Source organism: Magallana gigas, chromosome 2, assembly GCF_963853765.1.
Source record: "Magallana gigas chromosome 2, xbMagGiga1.1, whole genome shotgun sequence".
Classification (NCBI taxonomy): Eukaryota; Metazoa; Mollusca; class Bivalvia; order Ostreida; family Ostreidae; genus Magallana; species Magallana gigas.
This window is the reverse complement of record NC_088854.1, coordinates 60,498,952-60,520,304: the sequence shown is the minus strand read 5'-3', so window position 1 is coordinate 60,520,304 and position 21,353 is coordinate 60,498,952. Positions and strand designations below refer to the sequence as shown.

The 21,353-nt window shown below is 36.7% G+C and overlaps 1 protein-coding gene across 5 annotated transcripts in view; it reads left to right on the top strand.

The window, feature by feature from the left end:
- Positions 1–19,159, top strand: part of LOC105330065 (FIGNL1-interacting regulator of recombination and mitosis) — an 82,938-nt gene extending 63,779 nt beyond the window's left edge. For 3 of the 5 annotated variants that reach the window (XM_066077599.1, XM_066077600.1, XM_066077603.1), the window contains 15 exons: positions 647–798; positions 1,993–2,141; positions 2,442–2,522; positions 2,845–2,940; positions 12,629–12,692; positions 12,967–13,048; positions 13,226–13,308; positions 13,583–13,724; positions 14,406–14,597; positions 16,009–16,236; positions 16,681–16,809; positions 17,062–17,253; positions 17,348–17,464; positions 17,975–18,034; positions 18,411–19,159. In XM_066077599.1, coding sequence (XP_065933671.1) covers positions 647–798; positions 1,993–2,141; positions 2,442–2,522; positions 2,845–2,940; positions 12,629–12,692; positions 12,967–13,048; positions 13,226–13,308; positions 13,583–13,724; positions 14,406–14,597; positions 16,009–16,236; positions 16,681–16,809; positions 17,062–17,253; positions 17,348–17,464; positions 17,975–18,034; positions 18,411–18,572 — 1,929 coding nt within the window. In that variant the 3' untranslated portion in view covers positions 18,573–19,159. The remainder of the gene's footprint in view (positions 1–646; positions 799–1,992; positions 2,142–2,441; positions 2,523–2,844; positions 2,941–12,628; positions 12,693–12,966; positions 13,049–13,225; positions 13,309–13,582; positions 13,725–14,405; positions 14,598–16,008; positions 16,237–16,680; positions 16,810–17,061; positions 17,254–17,347; positions 17,465–17,974; positions 18,035–18,410) is intronic. The other 2 variants (XM_066077601.1, XM_066077602.1) reach the window with 2 other exon arrangements.
- The last annotated feature ends 2,194 nt before the right edge of the window (positions 19,160–21,353 follow it).

Sequence of the window (21,353 nt, the reverse complement as noted above, 5' to 3'; positions counted from 1 at the left end):
GGTTCCGAGCCAAAAAACTAATGTTCTGTAGGAGGAAATTGTTTTTACACATATCTTTATTCTAATAATATAATGAATGGCAACTTCATGATAGTGGTGTGTAACTGCATCAACCAAAAAAAATCTTGATCCCGTCAAAAATTTGCTGTGGAGGGAAAAAAAGATTTTTTTTTTTTAAATTTTATTATTTTTTTAAAAACTCAGAAAACCAAGCGGCAGGTTTGTAAACTTAAAAATAAAGAAATGCTGGTCCAAGCTGTTTAATATAAGCTTTCCGGCCTGGATTAGCTCAAAGTCCTGGCTGAAGGCAGGTGAATCATTAATGTTACAAGTAGAAATAACACAATTACAAAATAAAAAAAAATAAACAAGGTCAGAGTAGAACTTTTGCTGTACCTGATAGTTACACTTTATACTGTAATTGAGGCTTTTACTCAGATATAAAAATTGTCTAACGTTTTCAAATTCAATTCAAGTCTTAAAGATTGTACATATTTGGCACATACACTATTCACATGAAATTAAATATAGATGAGTTTCCTAACTTATTGCAAAAATTAATATAATGGTTTAAAGTATCATTTAATTGATAGTGCAAAAAATGTACTAGTGAAATATGACATTGATATCCCAATAAATTTTATAGGTATTATCACAGGGAGATGAAAAAGGATTCCAAAAATCCCTCAAGATTTTGGGATTTCAGATGAAGATCTTGGTCATGTTGGTTCGGGAATTCTCTGACCTCCTCGACAGGTGTGAACAACAGGTGTACAATTTACTCCTCACATTACACAGGTAGGACTTGCTTTGATTGTAATACTTTGTCAAGTTTTCATTATAAATGACTATTTCTTTCTCTCAGTCAAGTTATATTAAAAATTGAACATGTAAGACATTGTATATTTATAAAGAAGATTAAATGCAAAAATTTAATTCAAAACTTTAATTCATTGATTTTTCTATTTGATCTCTCAATCATTGTCTTTCAACCTTAAAATTGTACCTCAAATCAAACTCCAATATTCGACTTGTCAGGGTTAAACAGGTAACAGTAAGTATTCATACTGTTATCATGTCACTGTAAACCTGTAGTAATAATTTATGTCACACTGTAATTGGGTCATACTGTAAGCTGGTCCACACTGTAAGCTGGTCCTATAGTAAGCTGGTCAGACTGTAAGCTAGCCATATTGTAGGTTGGTTATGTAGTAAGCTAGCCATACTGTAAGTTGGTTATGCGATAAACTGGTCAGACAGAAAATGATTCGTACTGTTATTAGGTCATACTGTAAGTTTATTATAGAGTAAGCTGGTCAGACTGTTAGGCAGTCTTATTGTTTGTTAGCCGGTCAAATTGAAAATGGGTCATCCTCTAAGCTGGTCAGACTAAACTTGTCAAACTATAGGCTAGTCAAACTGTAAGCTGGTCCGACTGAAAATGGGTCAAACTATAAGCTGGTCAACCTGTATGCAGATCAGACTGAAATAATTATTACTGAAAGCAAGTCATACTGTGAGTTGGTTATCCTTTAAGCTGTTCAGACTAATAGCTGGTCAGATTGAAATTGAGTCCGACTGTAAGCTGGTCTAACTGATAATTGGTCAAACTAGAAGCTGCCCAGACTGAAAACGGGTTATACTTCAAGTTGGTCAGACTGTACGCAGGTCAAAGTGAAAGCTTATCCGACTGAAAATGGGTCTGACTGTCAGCTGATCAGACTGTTAGCTGGTCAGACAAATTTGTCAGACTGAAAATAGTTTTTACTATGAACAGGTCATACTGTAAGTTGGTAAAAATGTAAGCTGGTCAGCCTGTTAGCTGGTCCGATTGAAAATCAGTCATATTGAATCTGTTATATTGTAAGCAGGTTTCTGCAGTTAAGCTGCTTTATAAGCAATTACTATGGTACTATGACCTGTAGTCCACAAGGATCTAAATTTCCAGTTAAAATCTACTCGTGTATATAGTTTATCTGTATTGTATTACAGACTTCTTCCACCGAGTTTATCTGCCCAGCAGATTGACCAGAAAAATCTCTCTGAAATTCAGCAACATCTAACCAATGCTACTGATGTCTTGATAAAGGCCTTCCTACCAAACAAAGTGTTCATTGAAACCTTGACTGGCATTGAGAAAGGTTTGTCTGTAAAGTTTTAGTGCTCATTGGAATAGTCATCCACATGTAAATATTTTTTTCCTGGTGAGAATATGTTTGCATTTAAACAGAAATATGCCATTCAAATTCTGGTTGTGAAAAGGGATTGTCATCATTGTTTTGCTGAAAAACGAAATCTGCTCTTACTGGTAAATGTAATTGATAATTGTAAACACGGTTATAATGTAAAAGTTTTAGAGAGAGAAAACATACATAATGATGACATATTTGTACCGATACACCTACTTTTACATTTTAATATGGTGATGTGATTTATTATAGTGGGAGCCGTGAGAGATGAGGACAGTTTTCCTGACTTACAGATTTTACTCAGAGTCTTAGATAACCTGCCTCAGATGGAAGGTAATTGAAACAGATTTGTAAAATTTACTCCCTTTTACCATTTTGATATTGATTTTTTAAAACAAAAGTACATATGGTGACAACATGAGTTACAGAGTTATCCCTCTTGTATTTACCATTAACTTTTTCAAAAACATCAATAAACTTCAATAATTATATGTTATAAATTTGAATACAAAAAAAAGTACTTAACTTTTATATATACATTCAAACCATCAAAATTATCAATGACATTTTCTTACAGTTTCATTTATATTTTTAAAATTGCTGATATTGCTTTTATTAAACAGAGATTTTATGTACTTTTTCATTGACATGGCAGACAGAATTCAGCAGTTGTGGGTGGATCACTGCTTGTATCCCGAAGACCTGGAGAGACTCAGTGTGATAGAAATGGTGTTCAGAACCACAGCTAGATGTAAGCTTATCTCTGTCCTATGTTGTTGATGTAGTGTAATAGAAGTGGTGTTCAGAAACACAGCTAGATGTAAGCTTATCTTTGTCCTATGTTGTTGACACAGTGTTATAGAGGTGGTGTTCAGAACCACAGCTAGATGTAAGCTTATCTCTGTCCTATGTTGTTGATGTAGTGTTATAGAAGTGGTGTTCAGAACCACAGCTAGATGTAAGCTTATCTCTGTCCTATGTTGTTGACTCAGTGTAATAGAAGTGGTGTTCAGAACCACAGCTAGATGTAAGCTTATCTTTGTCCTATGTTGTTGACTCAGTGTTATAGAAGTGGTGTTCAGAACCACAGCTAGATGTAAGCTTATCTCTGTCCTATGTTGTTGACTCAGTGTAATAGAAATGGTGTTCAGAACCACAGCTAGATGTAAGCTTATCTCTGTCCTATGTTGTTGATGTAGTGTAATAGAAGTGGTGTTCAGAACCACAGATAGATGTAAGCTTATCTTTGTCCTATGTTGTTGATGTAGTGTAATAGAAGTGGTGTTCAGAACCACAGCTAGATGTAAGCTTATCTTTGTCCTATGTTGTTGACACAGTGTTATAGAGGTGGTGTTCAGAACCACAGCTAGATGTAAGCTTATCTCTGTCCTATGTTGTTGACACAGTGTTATAGAGGTGTTGTTCAGAACCACAGCTAGATGTAAGCTTATCTCTGTCCTATGTTGTTGATGTAGTGTTATAGAGGTGGTGTTCAGAACCACAGATAGATGTAAGCTTATCTCTGTCCTATGTTGTTGATGTAGTGTTATAGAGGTGTTGTTCAGAACCACAGCTAGATGTAAGCTTATCTCTGTCCTATGTTGTTGATGTAGTGTTATAGAGGTGTTGTTCAGAACCACAGCTAGATGTATATGCTTATCTCTGTCCTATGTTGTTGACTCAGTGTAATAGAAATGGTGTTCAGAACCACAGCTAGATGTAAGCTTATCTCTGTCCTATGTTGTTGACACAGTGTTATAGAGGTGTTGTTCAGAACCACAGCTAGATGTAAGCTTTTTCCTTTCTTATGTTGTTGACTTAATGTTATAGAGGTGTTGTTCAGAACCACAGCTAGATGTAAGCTTATCTCTGTCCTATGTTGTTTCAGTGTGATAGAGGTGTTGTTCAGGACCACAGCTAGATGTAAGCTTATCTTTGTCCTATGTTGTTGATGTAGTGTAATAGAGGTGATGTTCAGAACCACAGCTAGATGGAAGCTTATCTCTGTCCTATGTTGTTGACACAGTGTTATAGAGGTGGTGTTCAGAACCACAGCTAGATGTAAGCTTATCTTTGTCCTATGTTGTTTACTCAATGTTATAGAGTTGGAGTTCAGAACCACAGCTAGATATAAGCTTATCTCTGTCCTGTGTTGTTGATGTAGTGTTATAGAGGTAATGTTCAGAACCACAGCTAGATGTAAGCTTATCTTTGTCCTATGATGTTGATGTAGTGTAATAGAGGTGATGTTCAGAACCACAGCTAGATGTAAGCTTATCTCTGTCCTATGTTGTTCACACAGTGTTATAGAAGTGATGTTCAGAACCACAGCAGGATGTCAGCTTATCTCTGTCCTATGTTGTTTTCTCAGTGTTATAGAGTTGGAGTTCAGAACCACAGCTAGATGTCCGCTTATTTCTGTCCTATGTTGTTTTCTCAGTGTTATAGAGTTGGAGTTCAGAACCACAGCTAGATGTAAGCTTATCTCTGTCCTATGTTTTTCACACAGTGTTACAGGGTTTGACACTAACAGTATAGCCCGCTGGCCCGGGACAACTGAAACTTGTGGTCAGGCTACCAAACAAGTCATAAAGGTTGTCCTGCAGGGCTACTGAAATTTTAAATACCATACCATCATTCAAAGCAATGTGTTAATATTTTTTAAAATGTTATATACAAATTCCAAATATTCGCTACCGAGATTTTGAATCATTGGTGCGAGATAATTTGGTCTCATTACTATGTTATTGTTCGACGTTGTTTTGGTCCGACTTTAATTATCAAAAATCTGGATTATCAAAGTGTTTGAAACGTCAGTGAATTAACAGAGAATGCAAGCGGTGCACCGACATAAACAATTGATCTGGGAAAAATATGGCATTATCTGGCAGATCAAGAATATCACCGATGGTTTTACAGCTGTTAACGTAACCGGATGTCAATTTTCCTTTATAGATTTGGCATTATTATGGGTTCTAACTCTTTACAATCTCTTTATTCGGGAACAATAGATGGATTCACATGATAGAAATCTTGTTACCAGTACTTTTTTTTTAAGTAAAAAACTGACAGATAAATGTAGGCCTACTTTCCGAAATAAAATTTGTTTCTTCCGTTAAAATAAGAAAAAATCATTTTACTTTTTATTTATAAAGTTACAAGTTTGCTAAAAATACAATCAGAATGCAGTATTTGGCATGTTTATTTTTAAAATCTTTTGTAAAAATTCCTGTACCCCCCAAGCAGGAGGGGAAAACCCCCTCCCACACCTACCCCCCTCGTCGCTCCATGACTCGGACAGCAGCTTTTGGCTGCTGGGCTACTAATTAACAGACAGGACTAGTAAGAAATGTAATTTGGTAGCCCTGCAGGCAACCATAGATTTTAAGTAAGTGTCTACCCCTGCTGTTATAGAGATGTTGTTGAGACCCACAGCTAGATGTAAGCTTTTTCCTTTCTTATGTTGTTGACTTAATGTTATAGAGGTGTTGTTCAGAACCACAGCTAGATGTAAGCTTATCTCTGTCCTATGTTGTTTCAGTGTGATAGAGGTGTTGTTCAGAACCACAGCTAGATGTAAGCTTATCTCTGTCCTATGTTGTTGTTTCAGTGTGATAGAGGTGTTGTTGAGACCCACAGCTAGATGTAAGCTTATCTCTGTTCTATGTTGTTGACACAGTGTTATAGAGGTGTTGTTCAGAACCACAGCTAGATGTAAGCTTATCTCTGTCCTATGTTGTTGTTTCAGTGTGATAGAGGTGTTGTTGAGACCCACAGCTAGATGTAAGCTTATCTCTGTCCTATGTTGTTGACTCAGTGTTATAGAGGTGTTGTTCAGAACCACAGCTAGATGTAAGCTTATCTCTGTCCTATGTTGTTTCAGTGTGATAGAGGTGTTGTTCAGAACCACAGCTAGATGTAAGCTTATCTCTGTCCTATGTTGTTGTTTCAGTGTGATAGAGGTGTTGTTGAGACCCACAGCTAGATGTAAGCTTATCTCTGTTCTATGTTGTTGACACAGTGTTATAGAGGTGTTGTTCAGAACCACAGCTAGATGTAAGCTTATCTCTGTCCTATGTTGTTGTTTCAGTGTGATAGAGGTGTTGTTGAGACCCACAGCTAGATGTAAGCTTATCTCTGTCCTATGTTGTTGACTCAGTGTTATAGAGGTGTTGTTCAGAACCACAGCTAGATGTAAGCTTATCTCTGTCCTATGTTGTTGTTTCAGTGTGATAGAGGTGTTGTTGAGACCCACAGCTAGATGTAAGCTTATCTCTGTTCTATGTTGTTGACACAGTGTTATAGAGGTGATGTTCAGAATCACAGCTAGATGTAAGCTTTTTCCTTTCTTATGTTGTTGACTTAATGTTATAGAGGTGTTGTTCAGAACCACAGTTAGATGTAAGCTTATCTCTGTCCTATGTTGTTGTTTCAGTGTGATAGAGGTGTTGTTGAGACCCACAGCTAGATGTAAGCTTATCTCTGTTCTATGTTGTTGACACAGTGTTATAGAGGTGATGTTCAGAATCACAGCTAGATGTAAGCTTTTTCCTTTCTTATGTTGTTGACTTAATGTTATAGAGGTGTTGTTCAGAACCACAGCTAGATGTAAGCTTATCTCTGTCCTATGTTGTTGATGTAATGTTATAGAGGTGTTGTTTAGAACTACAGCTAGATGTAAGCTTTTTCCTTTCTTATGTTGTTGACCTAATGTTATAGAGGTGTTGTTCAGAACCACAGCTAGATGTAAGCTTATCTCTGTCCTATGTTGTTGTTTCAGTGTGATAGAGGTGTTGTTGAGACCCACAGCTAGATGTAAGCTTATCTCTGTTCTATGTTGTTGACACAGTGTTATAGAGGTGATGTTCAGAATCACAGCTAGATGTAAGCTTTTTCCTTTCTTATGTTGTTGACTTAATGTTATAGAGGTGTTGTTCAGAACCACAGCTAGATGTAAGCTTATCTCTGTCCTATGTTGTTGATGTAGTGTTATAGAGGTGTTGTTCAGAACCACAGCTAGATGTAAGCTTATCTCTGTCCTATGTTGTTTTAGTGTGATAGAGGTGTTGTTCAGAACCACTGCTAGATGTAAGCTTATCTCTGTCCTATGTTGTTGTTTCAGTGTGATAGAGGTGTTGTTCAGAACCACAGCTAGATGTAAGCTTATCTCTGTCCTATGTTGTTGTTTCAGTGTGATAGAGGTGTTGTTCAGAACCACAGCTAGATGTAAGCTTATCTCTGTCCTATATTGTTGTTTCAGTGTGATAGAGGTGTTGTTCAGAACCACAGCTAGATGTAAGCTTATATCTGTCCTATGTTGTTGTTTCAGTGTAATAGAGGTGTTGTTCAGAACCACAGCTAGATGTAAGCTTATCTCTGTCCTATGTTGTTGTTTCAGTGTGATAGAGGTGTTGTTGAGACCCACAGCTAGATGTAAGCTTATCTCTGTCCTATGTTGTTGACTCAGTCTTATAGAGGTGTTGTTCAGAACCACAGATAGATGTAAGCTTATCTCTGTCCTATGTTGTTGTTTCAGTGTGATAGAGGTGTTGTTGAGACCCACAGCTAGATGTAAGCTTATCTCTGTTCTATGTTGTTGACACAGTGTTATAGAGGTGATGTTCAGAATCACAGCTAGATGTAAGCTTTTTCCTTTCTTATGTTGTTGACTTAATGTTATAGAGGTGTTGTTCAGAACCACAGTTAGATGTAAGCTTATCTCTGTCCTATGTTGTTGTTTCAGTGTGATAGAGGTGTTGTTGAGACCCACAGCTAGATGTAAGCTTATCTCTGTTCTATGTTGTTGACACAGTGTTATAGAGGTGATGTTCAGAATCACAGCTAGATGTAAGCTTTTTCCTTTCTTATGTTGTTGACTTAATGTTATAGAGGTGTTGTTCAGAACCACAGCTAGATGTAAGCTTATCTCTGTCCTATGTTGTTGTTTCAGTGTGATAGAGGTGTTGTTCAGAACCACAGCTAGATGTAAGCTTATCTCTGTCCTGTGTTGTTGTTTCAGTGTGATAGAGGTGTTGTTCAGAACCACAGCTAGATGTAAGCTTATCTCTGTCCTATGTTGTTGTTTCAGTGTGATAGAGGTGTTGTTCAGAACCACAGCTAGATGTAAGCTTATCTCTGTCCTATGTTGTTGTTTCAGTGTGATAGAGGTGTTGTTCAGAACCACAGCTAGATGTAAGCTTATCTCTGTCCTATGTTGTTGACACAGTGTTATAGAGGTGTTGTTCAGAACCACAGCTAGATGTAATCTTATCTCTGTCCTATGTTGTTGTTTCAGTGTGATAGAGGTGTTGTTCAGAACCACAGCTAGATGTAAGCTTATCTCTGTCCTATGTTGTTGACACAGTGTTATAGAGATGTTGTTCAGAACCACAGCTAGATGTAAGCTTATCTCTGTCCTATGGTGTTGTTTCAGTGTGATAGAGGTGGTGTTTAGAACCACAGACAGATGTAAGCTTATCTCTGTCCTATGTTGTTGACACAGTGTTATAGAGGTGTTGTTTAGAACCACAGCTAGATGTAAGCTAATCTCTGTCCTATGTTGTTGATGTAATGTTATAGAGGTGGTGTTCAGAACCACAGCTAGATGTAAGCTTATCTCTGTCCTATGTTGTTGACACAGTGTTATAGAGGTGTTGTTCAGAACCACAGCTAGATGTAATCTTATCTCTGTCCTATGTTGTTGATGTAATGTTATAGAGGTGATGTTCAGAACCACAGCTAGATGTAAGCTAATCTCTGTCCTATGTTGTTGACACAGTGTGATAGAGGTGTTGTTCAGAACCACAGCTAGATGTAAGCTTATCTCTGTCCTATGTTGTTGACACAGTGTTATAGAGGTGTTGTTCAGAACCACAGCTAGATGTAATCTTATCTCTGTCCTATGTTGTTGTTTCAGTGTGATAGAGGTGTTGTTCAGAACCACAGCTAGATGTAAGCTTATCTCTGTCCTATGTTGTTGACACAGTGTTATAGAGATGTTGTTCAGAACCACAGCTAGATGTAAGCTTATCTCTGTCCTATGTTGTTGTTTCAGTGTGATAGAGGTGGTGTTTAGAACCACAGACAGATGTAAGCTTATCTCTGTTCTATGTTGTTGACTTAATGTTATAGAGGTGGTGTACAGAACCACAGCTAGATGTAAGCTTATCTCTGTCCTATGTTGTTGACACAGTGTTATAGAGGTGTTGTTTAGAACCACAGCTAGATGTAAGCTAATCTCTGTCCTATGTTGTTGATGTAATGTTATAGAGGTGGTGTTCAGAACCACAGCTAGATGTAAGCTTATCTCTGTCCTATGTTGTTGACACAGTGTTATAGAGGTGGTGTTCAGAACCACAGATAGATGTAAGCTTATCTCTGTCCTATGTTGTTGATGTAGTGTTATAGAGGTGGTGTTCAGAACCACAGCTAGATGTAAGCTTATCTCTGTCCTATGTTGTTGATGTAGTGTTATAGAGGTGGTGTTTAGAACCACAGCTAGATGTAAGCTTATCTCTGTCCTATGTTGTTGACTCAGTGTAATAGAAATGGTGTTCAGAACCACAGCTAGATGTAAACTTATCTCTGTCCTATGTTGTTGATGTAGTGTTATAGAGGTGGTGTTTAGAACCACAAATAGATGTAAGCTTATCTCTGTCCTATGTTGTTGACTCAGTGTAATAGAAGTGGTGTTCAGAACCACAGCTAGATGTAAGCTTATCTCTGTCCTATGTTGTTGATGTAGTGTTATAGAGGTGGTGTTCAGAACCACAGATAGATGTAAGCTTATCTCTGTCCTATGTTGTTGATGTAGTGTTATAGAGGTGTTGTTTAGAACCACAGCTAGATGTAAGCTTATCTCTGTCCTATGTTGTTGACTCAGTGTAATAGAAGTGGTGTTCAGAACCACAGCTAGATGTAAGCTTATCTCTGTCCTATGTTGTTGATGTAGTGTTATAGAGGTGGTGTTCAGAACCACAGATAGATGTAAGCTTATCTCTGTCCTGTGTTGTTGATGTAGTGTTATAGAGGTGGTGTTCAGAACCACAACTAGATGTATAAGCTTATCTCTGTCCTATGTTGTTGATGTAGTGTTATAGAAATGGTGTTCAGAACCACAGCTAGATGTAAGCTTTTCTCTGTCCTTTGTTGTTGACACAGTGTTATAGAGGTGGTGTACAGAACCACAGCTAGATGTAAGCTTATCTCTGTCCTATGTTGTTGACACAGTGTGATAGAGGTGGTGTACAGAACCACAGCTAGATGTAAGCTTATCTCTGTCCTATGTTGTTGACACAGTGTTATAGAGGTGGTGTACAGAACCACAGCTAGATGTAAGCTTATCTTTGTCCTATGTTGTTGATGTAGTGTTATAGAGGTGTTGTTTAGAACCACAGCTAGATGTAAGCTTATCTTTGTCCTATGTTGTTGATGTAGTGTTATAGAGGTGGTGTTTAGAACCACAGACAGATGTAAGCTTAACTTTGTCCTATGTTGTTGATGTAGTGTTATAGAGGTGTTGTTTAGAACCACAGCTAGATGTAAGCTTATCTCTGTCCTATGTTGTTGACACAGTGTTATAGAGGTGTTGTTCAGAACCATAGCTAGATGTAAGCTTATCTCTGTTCTATGTTGCTGATGTAGTGTTATAGAGGTGTTGTTCAGAACCATAGCTAGATGTAAGCTTATCTCTGTCCTATGTTGTTGATGTAGTGTTATAGAGGTGGTGTTTAGAACCACAGCTAGATGTAAGCTTATCTCTGTCCTATGTTGTTGACACAGTGTTATAGAGGTGTTTTTCAGAACCACAGCTAGATGTAAGCTTATCTCTGTCCTATGTTGTTCACACGGTGTTATAGAGGTGTTGTTCAGAACCACAGCTAGATGTCAGCTTATTTCTGTCCTATGTTGTTCACACAGTGTTATAGAGGTGGTGTTCAGAACCACAGCTAGATGTAAGCTTATTTCTGTTCTATGTTGTTGATGTAGTGTTATAGAGGTGTTGTTCAGAACCATAGCTAGATGCAAGCTTATCTCTGTTCTATGTTGTTGATGTAGTGTTATAGAGGTGTTGTTCAGAACCACAGCTAGATGTTAGCTTATCTTTGTCCTATGTTGTTGACACAGTGTTATAGAGGTGTTGTTCAGAACCACAGCTAGATGTAAGCTTATCTCTGTTCTATGTTGTTGACACAGTGTTATAGAGGTGTTGTTCAGAACCACAGCTAGATGTAAGCTTATCTCTGTCCTATGTTGTTGATGTAGTGTTATAGAGGTGTTGTTCAGAACCACAGCTAGATGTAAGCTTATCTCTGTCCTGTCCTATGATGTTGTTTCAGTGTTATAGAGGTGTTGTTCAGAACCACAGCTCGAAATATTTTTGTTGTAGTATACTAGACTTTGACCCGTGCCTGCACGGGTTGACATTGCATATGATATCGGGCATTTACAAATTAGATGCATCGAAACACCTTATATTGTTGACATTTGCATAACCAAACTTCAAGCCTACAATAATGCCATTAATTTTACTACACTCTGCTGAGTTGGAATAATCTAACTGTGTCTCGGGAAAGGCCTTCACCACAGTTAAAATGCCCCCATATACCTGCAATAAAGCAGAAAATTGCAGAAACGCTCCAAAACGATTTTGGAGAAAATTAATAAAGTTGCATTGAAAATAACAGTCAAATTGTTCACAACAAACCATTGTGAAGCTGTAAATACCTTTCTTCGAGAAGTTTAATTCTATAATTGCAGAATTCAACATATTTCAACAACGTTTTTACACACTATGTTAACAATCGAAACTCTCGGGATTTTTTATTAATAGAAAATGCACTGTGTTAGAGTTATCTCCCGTATTTTCTTTGATGAACAGAAAAAAAATTCTAATCAAAATTAGCACGCATTTGTTTTATCGTTTCCAAGTTTATCCATTAAATGTGATATTGTGGAAACAACAATTTTATAAAGAGCCTCCCGTGATTTAGCGTGACGGTAATGCGCATGCGCAAGATTGTAAAATCCAAAAAATTCATATGAGTTCCGGAATTTTTTAAGGAATTTTCGCCGATTATTAATTAACGAAGCTTGATTGAGAAAAAATAAAAACAAATTGGTAATCTTCAAGTACCAATGATGTTTAAAATATATAAAACAAAATACAGTACTCTTCCGATTTCTCAGTATTAAAGCTAAAAAATTCGAGTCTATTATTTTAATATAGTAGTATAGATGTTGGGAGATGCTTGCTATACTGGGCTTTTTTGTTTCAACTGAACAAGACTTCTTGCAGATAGGCAAAGGCACCAGAGGATTCCTATTAAATCAATATTATTCTGCTGATGTATCAGTTTTGAAGGTGTTTCACCTTGAATATATTTATATATACTTAAGTTTTATCGTTTTTTTTTCATGTTGAATGTATTTTTCATCAGGTTCGGTAGAGATGGGTTTACCCTTGTACATCACGGATCCTAGTTTGACAGGAAAACATGAGAAGTAAGTATAAATCAAAATGTTTCTTTCTCAATATTTATATCATAAAAGAATATTTCTTAAAACTTGTGAAAAGGATCCAATTTTTACTTGGAAACCTGAGAAAAACAAAAATTTTCAATCTGTGAATTTAATGCTTCATAATATTTAGATAAGATAATGAACTTCAAGGTTAAATTTTCATGAAAAACATAAATATCTATTAAGAAAATCATGAATGTTTCCTGACCTAACATTGTTTCTAAATTGATGATACATCATGTGCCTACTGTTTTAGGAGTATGACATTGTACGAGAATTGCTGTACAAGAGTGTGTGGATTTCTGGGAAGCCTGACAACTAAACTGTTCCACAAAGCCGTGAGTAAAATCACGCTGTTAAGTAACAAAAAAAATATAATCTCTGGAATTTTGATATAACAACATATTTTTTGGTTTGAAATACTTTATTTTTGTAAGTTTTTGGTGGTTTTAATGAATGAATTTAGCAATGTTAAACTTGTACAAAGTCCCAGCAAACATTTACATGTACCACAGGAAGAAGTCCTCCTGGAGAATATTCTGTCACATGACCTCTGGTGTCGTCTGCTAGCTGAGGACGTCTGGTGCTTCCTTGTCAGGTCTGTTTATGAGGACTTTATTTATAGAAAGTGGTGTAGAAGTTAATTTTAAGACTCTGTTTCAATTAATTTGATCTTATGAATCCTAGCCTTGTGCAAAGTTACAAGTAAATTATCCCAAACAACCTCATGTATTAGTCTGTATGATTGTAACATTACTTTACATGTATCTATTTGCAAAATTAATATAGATCTAATATCTACTGTTATTAAATTGAGATCAATTTATGGCTACTCTTATTACATTAATATCAGTTATATTGTTGGATTACAGATACGGATCAGCAGACTTGTGCAGGGATCAGGTGAACTTTCTAGTGGAGCTGATGAAACAGTCGCCTCCAGCATTCCAACCCCCGTCCCCGCTCCTCTCACTGACTGTCCGCTTGATTAAATGTCTGGCTCCGGAGCATCAGGTGTTGATCTTAAACTTATTTAATACATGGAAGACTTTAAAGAATATGTGACTAATATTAAAAAGTTTTATAACAATGTGATCCATTTCACAGTAGCATCATATGCATGGTCTGTAATGTTGAAATTAGATTGTTAAAATTAGATTTCACAAAAAATCGAGTCAGGTTTGTGCAAATGTTGTCTGTGTTGGTTTGTGGTAAACCAAACTCAATATGTTCAACTCACATTCATTTGTGTATGGTTAAATACAGAATTGATGAAGCTCATCAGATAATGCGAGGAAACTATAGTTGAAGATTCTTTATATGACCTTTTAGATCCCATTGTGGTTTCTACATGATGTTATTGATGTTAAAGTACCATATACCGGTATTAATAGTGTTAGTAGGATTCAATCATGTTTTTCAAATATATCATGATTGCACATCAGAATATGTATTCTAGTTTATAATACCTGATTTGACATAGCAGCATTGAGTGGAAGAAAGCGAAAGAAGGTCTCCAGATTGTAGCATGAGTTAGTGTTAATATCTAGACATCCACTCCACTTACTCTTTCAACATGCCATTTTTAATAATGTTAGTAAAGAGAGCATAGTCGAGTACGGCTACATTAGCTATCCAGAGAACTGGACTCAAAGCCAGTAGATATTAACTTGGAGCTGTGTTGACTGGTTTCAGGCCGAGCTGACACAGAGCCTGGGGGCCTCTGATGACCCGGTCTCCCTCAGGGTCCTTGCCAGCTGTGTGCAGGGATTCTCTGACCCCGGCCTCTGCCAAGGGGTCATCCACTCCGTGTCAGAAATCTGTTCCTGGTTACTACGGGAGATAACGACCACAGAGGAATACACACAGGAAGATCTACATAGACTGGTAGGGGTAAACTGGGTATCCACAGAGATAGAGACATAGTGGAATCTACACAGACTGGTAGGGGTAAACTGGGTATCCACAGTGATAGAGACATAGGGGAATATACACAGACTGGTAGGGGTAAACTGGGTATCCACAGAGATAGGAACATAGGGTTACTACACAGACTGGTAGGGGTAAACTGGGTATCCACAGAGATAGGGACATAGGGGAATCTACACAGACTGGTAGGGGTAAACTGGGTATCCACAGTGATAGCGACATAGGGGAATCTACACAGACTGGTAGGGGTAAACTGGGTATCCACAGAGATAGGGACATAGGGGAATCTACACAGACTGGTAGGGGTAAACTGGGTATCCACAGAGATAGGGACATAGGGGAATCTACACAGACTGGTAGGGGTAAACTGGGTATCCACAGAGATAGGGACATAGGGGAATCTACACAGACTGGTAGGGGTAAACTGGGTATCCACAGTGATAGAGACATAGGGGAATATACACAGACTGGTAGGGGTAAACTGGGTATCCACAGTGATAGAGACATAGGGGAATATACACAGACTGGTAGGGGTAAACTGGGTATCCACAGTGATAGAGACATAGGGGAATCTACACAGACTGGTAGGGATAAACTGGGTATCCACAGAGATAGGGACATAGGGGAATCTACACAGACTGGTAGGGGTAAACTGGGTATCCACAGAGATAGAGATATAGGGGAATCTACACAGACTGGTAGGGGTAAACTGAGTATCCACAGAGATAGGGACATAGGGGAATACAATCGCAACTTCTCGGGCCTTTCCGGCAAGCTCGGAAAAACACCTCGAATGTTTTACCTAGGCGTCCATGACAACCCCCCTTTTTGTAAAACTTGAAATAAATAGAACACATTTTACGATCTGTTGAGATGTGAGCTATACTTCATTAAAGTAAACGATATACACTAAAATATAACACAGAAGCGACACACAAGACTGTCTAGCCGATACTTATTTTAATGGGAAGCGACTCCATTTTGTATAAAATTCTAACATCCGGTGATGTTAATACATTCGAGGTGTTTTTCCGAGCTTGCCGGAAAGGCCCGAGAAGTTGCGATTGAGGGGAATATACACAGACTGGCAGGGGTAAACTGGGTATCCACAGAGATAGGAACATAAGGGAAATGTTCACAGAAATCTAATTCTAATCAAGTAATTATAAAAAAGACATGTTTTAAATAATTTAATGCTTCTACCGAATTCTTTGTTACAAAAAATGAATTATGGCTTGACACTCGTTTATTTCTGCATAACTTGTATTTTTTTCTGATACTTCTTCAAGATAATTAATAGTTTACATGTACATCTACAAAAGATGACTGGACTTTCCATAGCTTGCTTTGATTTTTACATGACCTTCAGGTCCTGTGCTTGTCCTGCCTCTGTGAGCTGCTGGGTCAAAATGACACGATCCCATTGGCTGTCCAACCCCATGTGACCTCCTCCATCACTGATACCATTGGTCGGCTGTGGAAGGGGATTGTGGCGTCTGATTGGCTGAACACTTCACTTTCATTGCAGTGTCTTGGGAAGTTAATTCTATTGAGCTCATACCTGCTGCTTTCTCTTGATAATGATGTCCTGGACAAGGTAAGTCAATTGTATTTAAAGTACATTTTCTATGTAATTCACAATTGTTACCACATACTAAAAATATTCCTTTACATGTCTTCCCCCGGTAAATATTATTGCGGTGTATTGATTGTCTCATTTAAAATGTATAACCAGTACTTTATTATTTTAAATAAATTTACAATGCTGTCATATTTTTATCCACATTCTGTAGATTCCTAATTTAATGTCATGAATTAATATCCCTTTAAAAAACAGAATAAGCAGATTTTAAAGTCCTGCTTTTTTCAGACAAGTTGGACTATATGAAATTTTAACAAAAAACATGGTGCTCGCGATATTATGTTCTTGCGATTTTATACAAAACAGCAGAATAGCGGAATTAAATACACACATGAAATAAGGAATTTACAGTATTTATAAGATGATCTAGCATGCAGGATTTCTCTCATTCACTTTCAGATTTTGACAGGAATGAGTTCCTGCGTTCAACAAGAGAGCTCTGTTCATCTACATCTAACCCTTGTCTACTTTCTGAGGTCATTTGGAAAAGTCACACTGCCAGCATCACCAGAGGTTTGCTTGATTAAGGTCACAGAAATAATGCAGATGGATGAGTTTATGAATATGATTCATATCCGAAGCAAAATACAAATTGTTAATGTTTTGTGTTACTTCAACAGCAACATTATATAATGAAGAAATTTTCTGGCTTCTTTGATTTTTGATCACAGAAATAATGTTAGATAGCAGAGTTTATAAATATGAATTATATCTGAAACAAATTAAGCATTTTAGATCTCTTTTGATGTTGATATACTTTTTCCTTAATCAAATAAACAGCAACCTCAGATGTTGAAAAGATTATCTGATCTATTTGTGGCAACCTTGACCTCATCTGACCTATTTATCTACCACCACGGGTTGTCTGCCTTTACCAAGTTTGCAGAAGAAACCCTGCATGAAGCTGTGGTCCCCAGTTGTATAGAGGATCAGCCCGGGCTTCAGGACTGTGTGGTGCAGTTTATTAACAAGGTAGCCATTTTATTGAAATGGAAAATACATGCAGTGCCAATACATTTATTTGACTTGTAAACTTTGATGAAGATGATAATTGTTTACCTTTCAGAGTCCTTACACCTGCTCAGGTGAGTTGAGTAGATTGGATTTTCTGAGGATTGTGCCCCCATGTAGAATAGGCGTGGACATGGACTCAGACTCTGGTGTCAGTGACCACCAAAGTGGGGTAAGGCCATACACACACACACACACTCTCTCCTCTCTCTCTCTCTCTCTCTCCTTTTTTCTCTCATTCTCTTTCTCATTGATCATCTAATTACATGAAAAAAATTATTCATTTCAATTCAAGTTTTAAAGAATATTTCCTTACATGTACATATGATTGATTTGTCATGCTGTACTCTTTGATAATCAAGAGGTATAATGTTGTGTTTACAGCCCTGTAGTATATTCGAATGGTTGGCCTGTAATGCTTTATTCTTAAATGATCAATAAGTCTTGTGTTTACAGCCCTGTAGTACATTATATACATCAGTGTCTTGTTATGCTGTACCCTTTGATAATCAATAAGTCTAGTGTTTACAGCCTTGTAGTACATATATTTACATCATTGACTTGTTATGCTGTACCCTTTGATAATCAATTAGTCTTGTGTTTACAGCCTTGTAGTACATATATTTACATCATTGACTTGTTATGCTGTACCCTTTGATAATCAATTGCCTTATGTTTACAGCCCAGTAGTAAGAGACCTAGACTGATGGAAAATGTCAATCATCGTCAGGTGTCTCAACAGGTAATAGCTTAATGTAGAGAACAAACTTCATATGATAACAATGTAAAGAATTAGCTGAATGTTCTAGTACGCATCGTTATCAGATGGTACAGTTGAACTTTAATGTCTCAACCATTGATCACCATGGATATGTTGTAGAAGGTTTGAAGCTCCAACCGCCATATCAATATGTGTATTGTAACCTCTGTACCTTGAATCTTTGGTTATCTTAATGTTTATCTTGGTCATCGAGCTCAAGAATATGTAGTGTGACTGAACATATGTTTCTGAGCGTTGTGATTTATTTAATTTTTATTTATAACTGTGAAATTTATAATGCCAACTTATTTTAGATAGCAATAAACTAAAGATAATCATCTGGTTCTGTTTTATCTAGCTGAAGACTTCTGTAGAGGAGTTGGTGGGAGTGTTACGAGAGACTTTGTCTGACCTAGAAGCCTTCACTAAATCTGAGGACACCGACATGACTCCACAAACCTGGAACAACCTGGAACATATCCAGACGAAGATCATGGATATCATGAAAGAGAAAGGCTGATCTGTAGCCATTGATCATGAGGAACATCCTTCATCTCAATCAAGCTTACATACAGCATGAAGGAGACAGGAATAAACAAGCATAGAAATGACTTTATTTTTAGAATGTGGAACATCCTGAAACATTTCAAAATAAAATACATGAATATCATGAGGAATACTCTTCATCTTGACTAAGCTTACATATAGCAAGAAGGAGACAGAAATAAACAAAGCGGACTGTATTTTTAAAAGTTTATGTATGAAAGATAGAGAAAGAAACTGGAGTAGTATATTTATTTACATGAGACCATATTCAGATTTATACTACAGTCAATGCTTCATGATCAGGAATGGACGAACATTTCATGTTTTATATTTACACAATACTCACTGGAATATATCCATGTTAGGATTATATTGAATCATTAAGATGACAGAATATTTTTGTTGATATGATTGATAAGGTGACGGACGTTTTGTGTCATTATCAACGAGTCAGATACGATCAGTGATATGACATTCTCCTGCATAACTTGTTATTAGATTTTTATTGATTAAAATTTATTTTGTTTTTGAAATGAAGAATAAAAATCTTGTTTACACAATTTTTCATAATTTAATTATGTTTGTATATTTTTTACCACTTCTGTATATAAAGTGTCTATGAGCACTTTACAGACCAACATAAATTCTTTTTCGAGCTTTAGAGCATAAGAAAAAATAATGATATATATTGCATATTTTATTCAATTCAGTTAATTGACATCACCATGTTGGCATACAGTCAAATTGAAATCAAATGACAGACAAAAGAAGACATGGATTTTTAAAATAGAATACATCCTTTAAAACAAGAGTTCATTATACATAGATATTCATTGGGTTTTTATTAATGATATAAGATATCTCAATATTACAGGATATGAAAGCTTGTTATAAAGTAGTTGCTGACTGGGAGTTTCATTCATTTTCACATCTGAAATAAGCATTTTGTAAAATCCAGGTCACTCGCTTGTCAGAAACACAGACAATTACATATAACCCACTATTGAATGATTATGTAATGTTCTAGGGGAAAAAATGACAGTCTATTGGTTTTTAGGTCACCTGAGTCACTCAGGTGACCTATTGTAATTGGTCTTCGTCCGTCGTCGTGCGTTAACAATTTTACATTTTTAACTTCTTCTTGAAAACTACAAGGCCAATCGTTACCATTTTTGGTGTGAAGCATTTCTATGGTAAGAAGAATCTAAATTGTGAAATTCATGGCTCTACCACCCCTGGGGTGCCACGGGCGGCGCCAAATATGCAAAAAAAGCCAAATTTTCAAAAATCTTCTTCTCTAGTTCCACGCATGTGAGGAAAAAACTGGTTGCATGGTTATGATGTCCATGAAGCCCTCTATACCAAAATTGTGAAATTTATGGCCCCTGGGTCAGGGGTTCTGGCTCTAGGGTGGGGCCAATATGGCCATATAGTAAAAATGTATTAAATTTTGGAATATTTTCTTCTCTACTACCATATATATTTTTTAAAAAACTAAATGCATGATTATGATGTCCATGAAGCCCTCTACCTAAATTGTGAAATTCATGACCCCTGGGTCAAGGGTTCAGGCTCTGGGGTGGGGCTAATATGGCCAAATAGTAAAATTGTATTAAATCTTAGAAAGTCTTCTCTCCTATCATATATATTTGTTAAAAACTAAATGCATGATAATGATGTCCATGAATCCCTCAACCTAAATTGTGAAATTCATGACCCCTTGGTCAGGGGTTCAGGCTCTAGGGTGGGGCCAATATGGCCATATAGTAAAAATGTCTCAAATCTTCTCTATTTCCAAATATATTTGTTAAAAACTAAATGCATGATTTTGATGTCCATGAGGCCCTCTATCAAAATTGTGAAATTCATGACCCAAGGGTCAGGGGTTCAGGCTCTAGGGTGGGGCCAATATGACAATATAGTAAAAATGTTTTAAATCTTAAAAAATCTTCTTCTCTACTCCTACACATGTGAGCAAAAAACTGAATACATGGTTATGATATCCACAATCTCCTTTACCTAAATTGTGAAATTCATGGCCCCTATGTCAGGGGTTCAGTACAGGGGGGGGGGGGCAATATAGTGTTAAATCATTTAATGTTTAAAAATCTTCTTCTCTATTCTCACACATCTGTATAAAAAACTGACTAATAATTTGTTTACCGGGAAGTCCTCTACTGAAATTTTAATTTTCATGTCCCTCAAGGATGGGTTTTGACTCTAGGGCAGGGCCAAAATGGATGCATAAATGTTAATGCATATAACGTTAAAAAATTATCTTCTTTACTCGCACACACCTGAAAGGAAAACTGAATTCATGATTTTGTAGACCAGATCTTTTAGTTTTTCACCAAAATTATAAGTTTCACAGTTCTTTTTGAAATGTGGTCGTCATTACAAATTTATATATTTTCCTACTCCAGTATGAAACCTAATTAATAAGATGCATATATGAGACTCCATGACAAGTTTGTGTATGGGATATATGCTACTCAGGTGACCGTTAAGGCCAATTGGCCTCTTGTTTATGCCAAATGACAAGCTGAGCTCTAGAGTAATACATCGTTGATGTGTTCATAACTAGGAAACTTGTATTATTTCACTGTCTCTTTTGAGTTAAATAGAGATTTCCATATCTGCATTTTTTTAAATGGAGAAAAAGTTTATATGCCATAAATATCAAATATCATAAACTTATCATGATCAGACGGAGTATTTTGAAAAAAAAACTGTATAACTATTCTTCCTTTCTCTT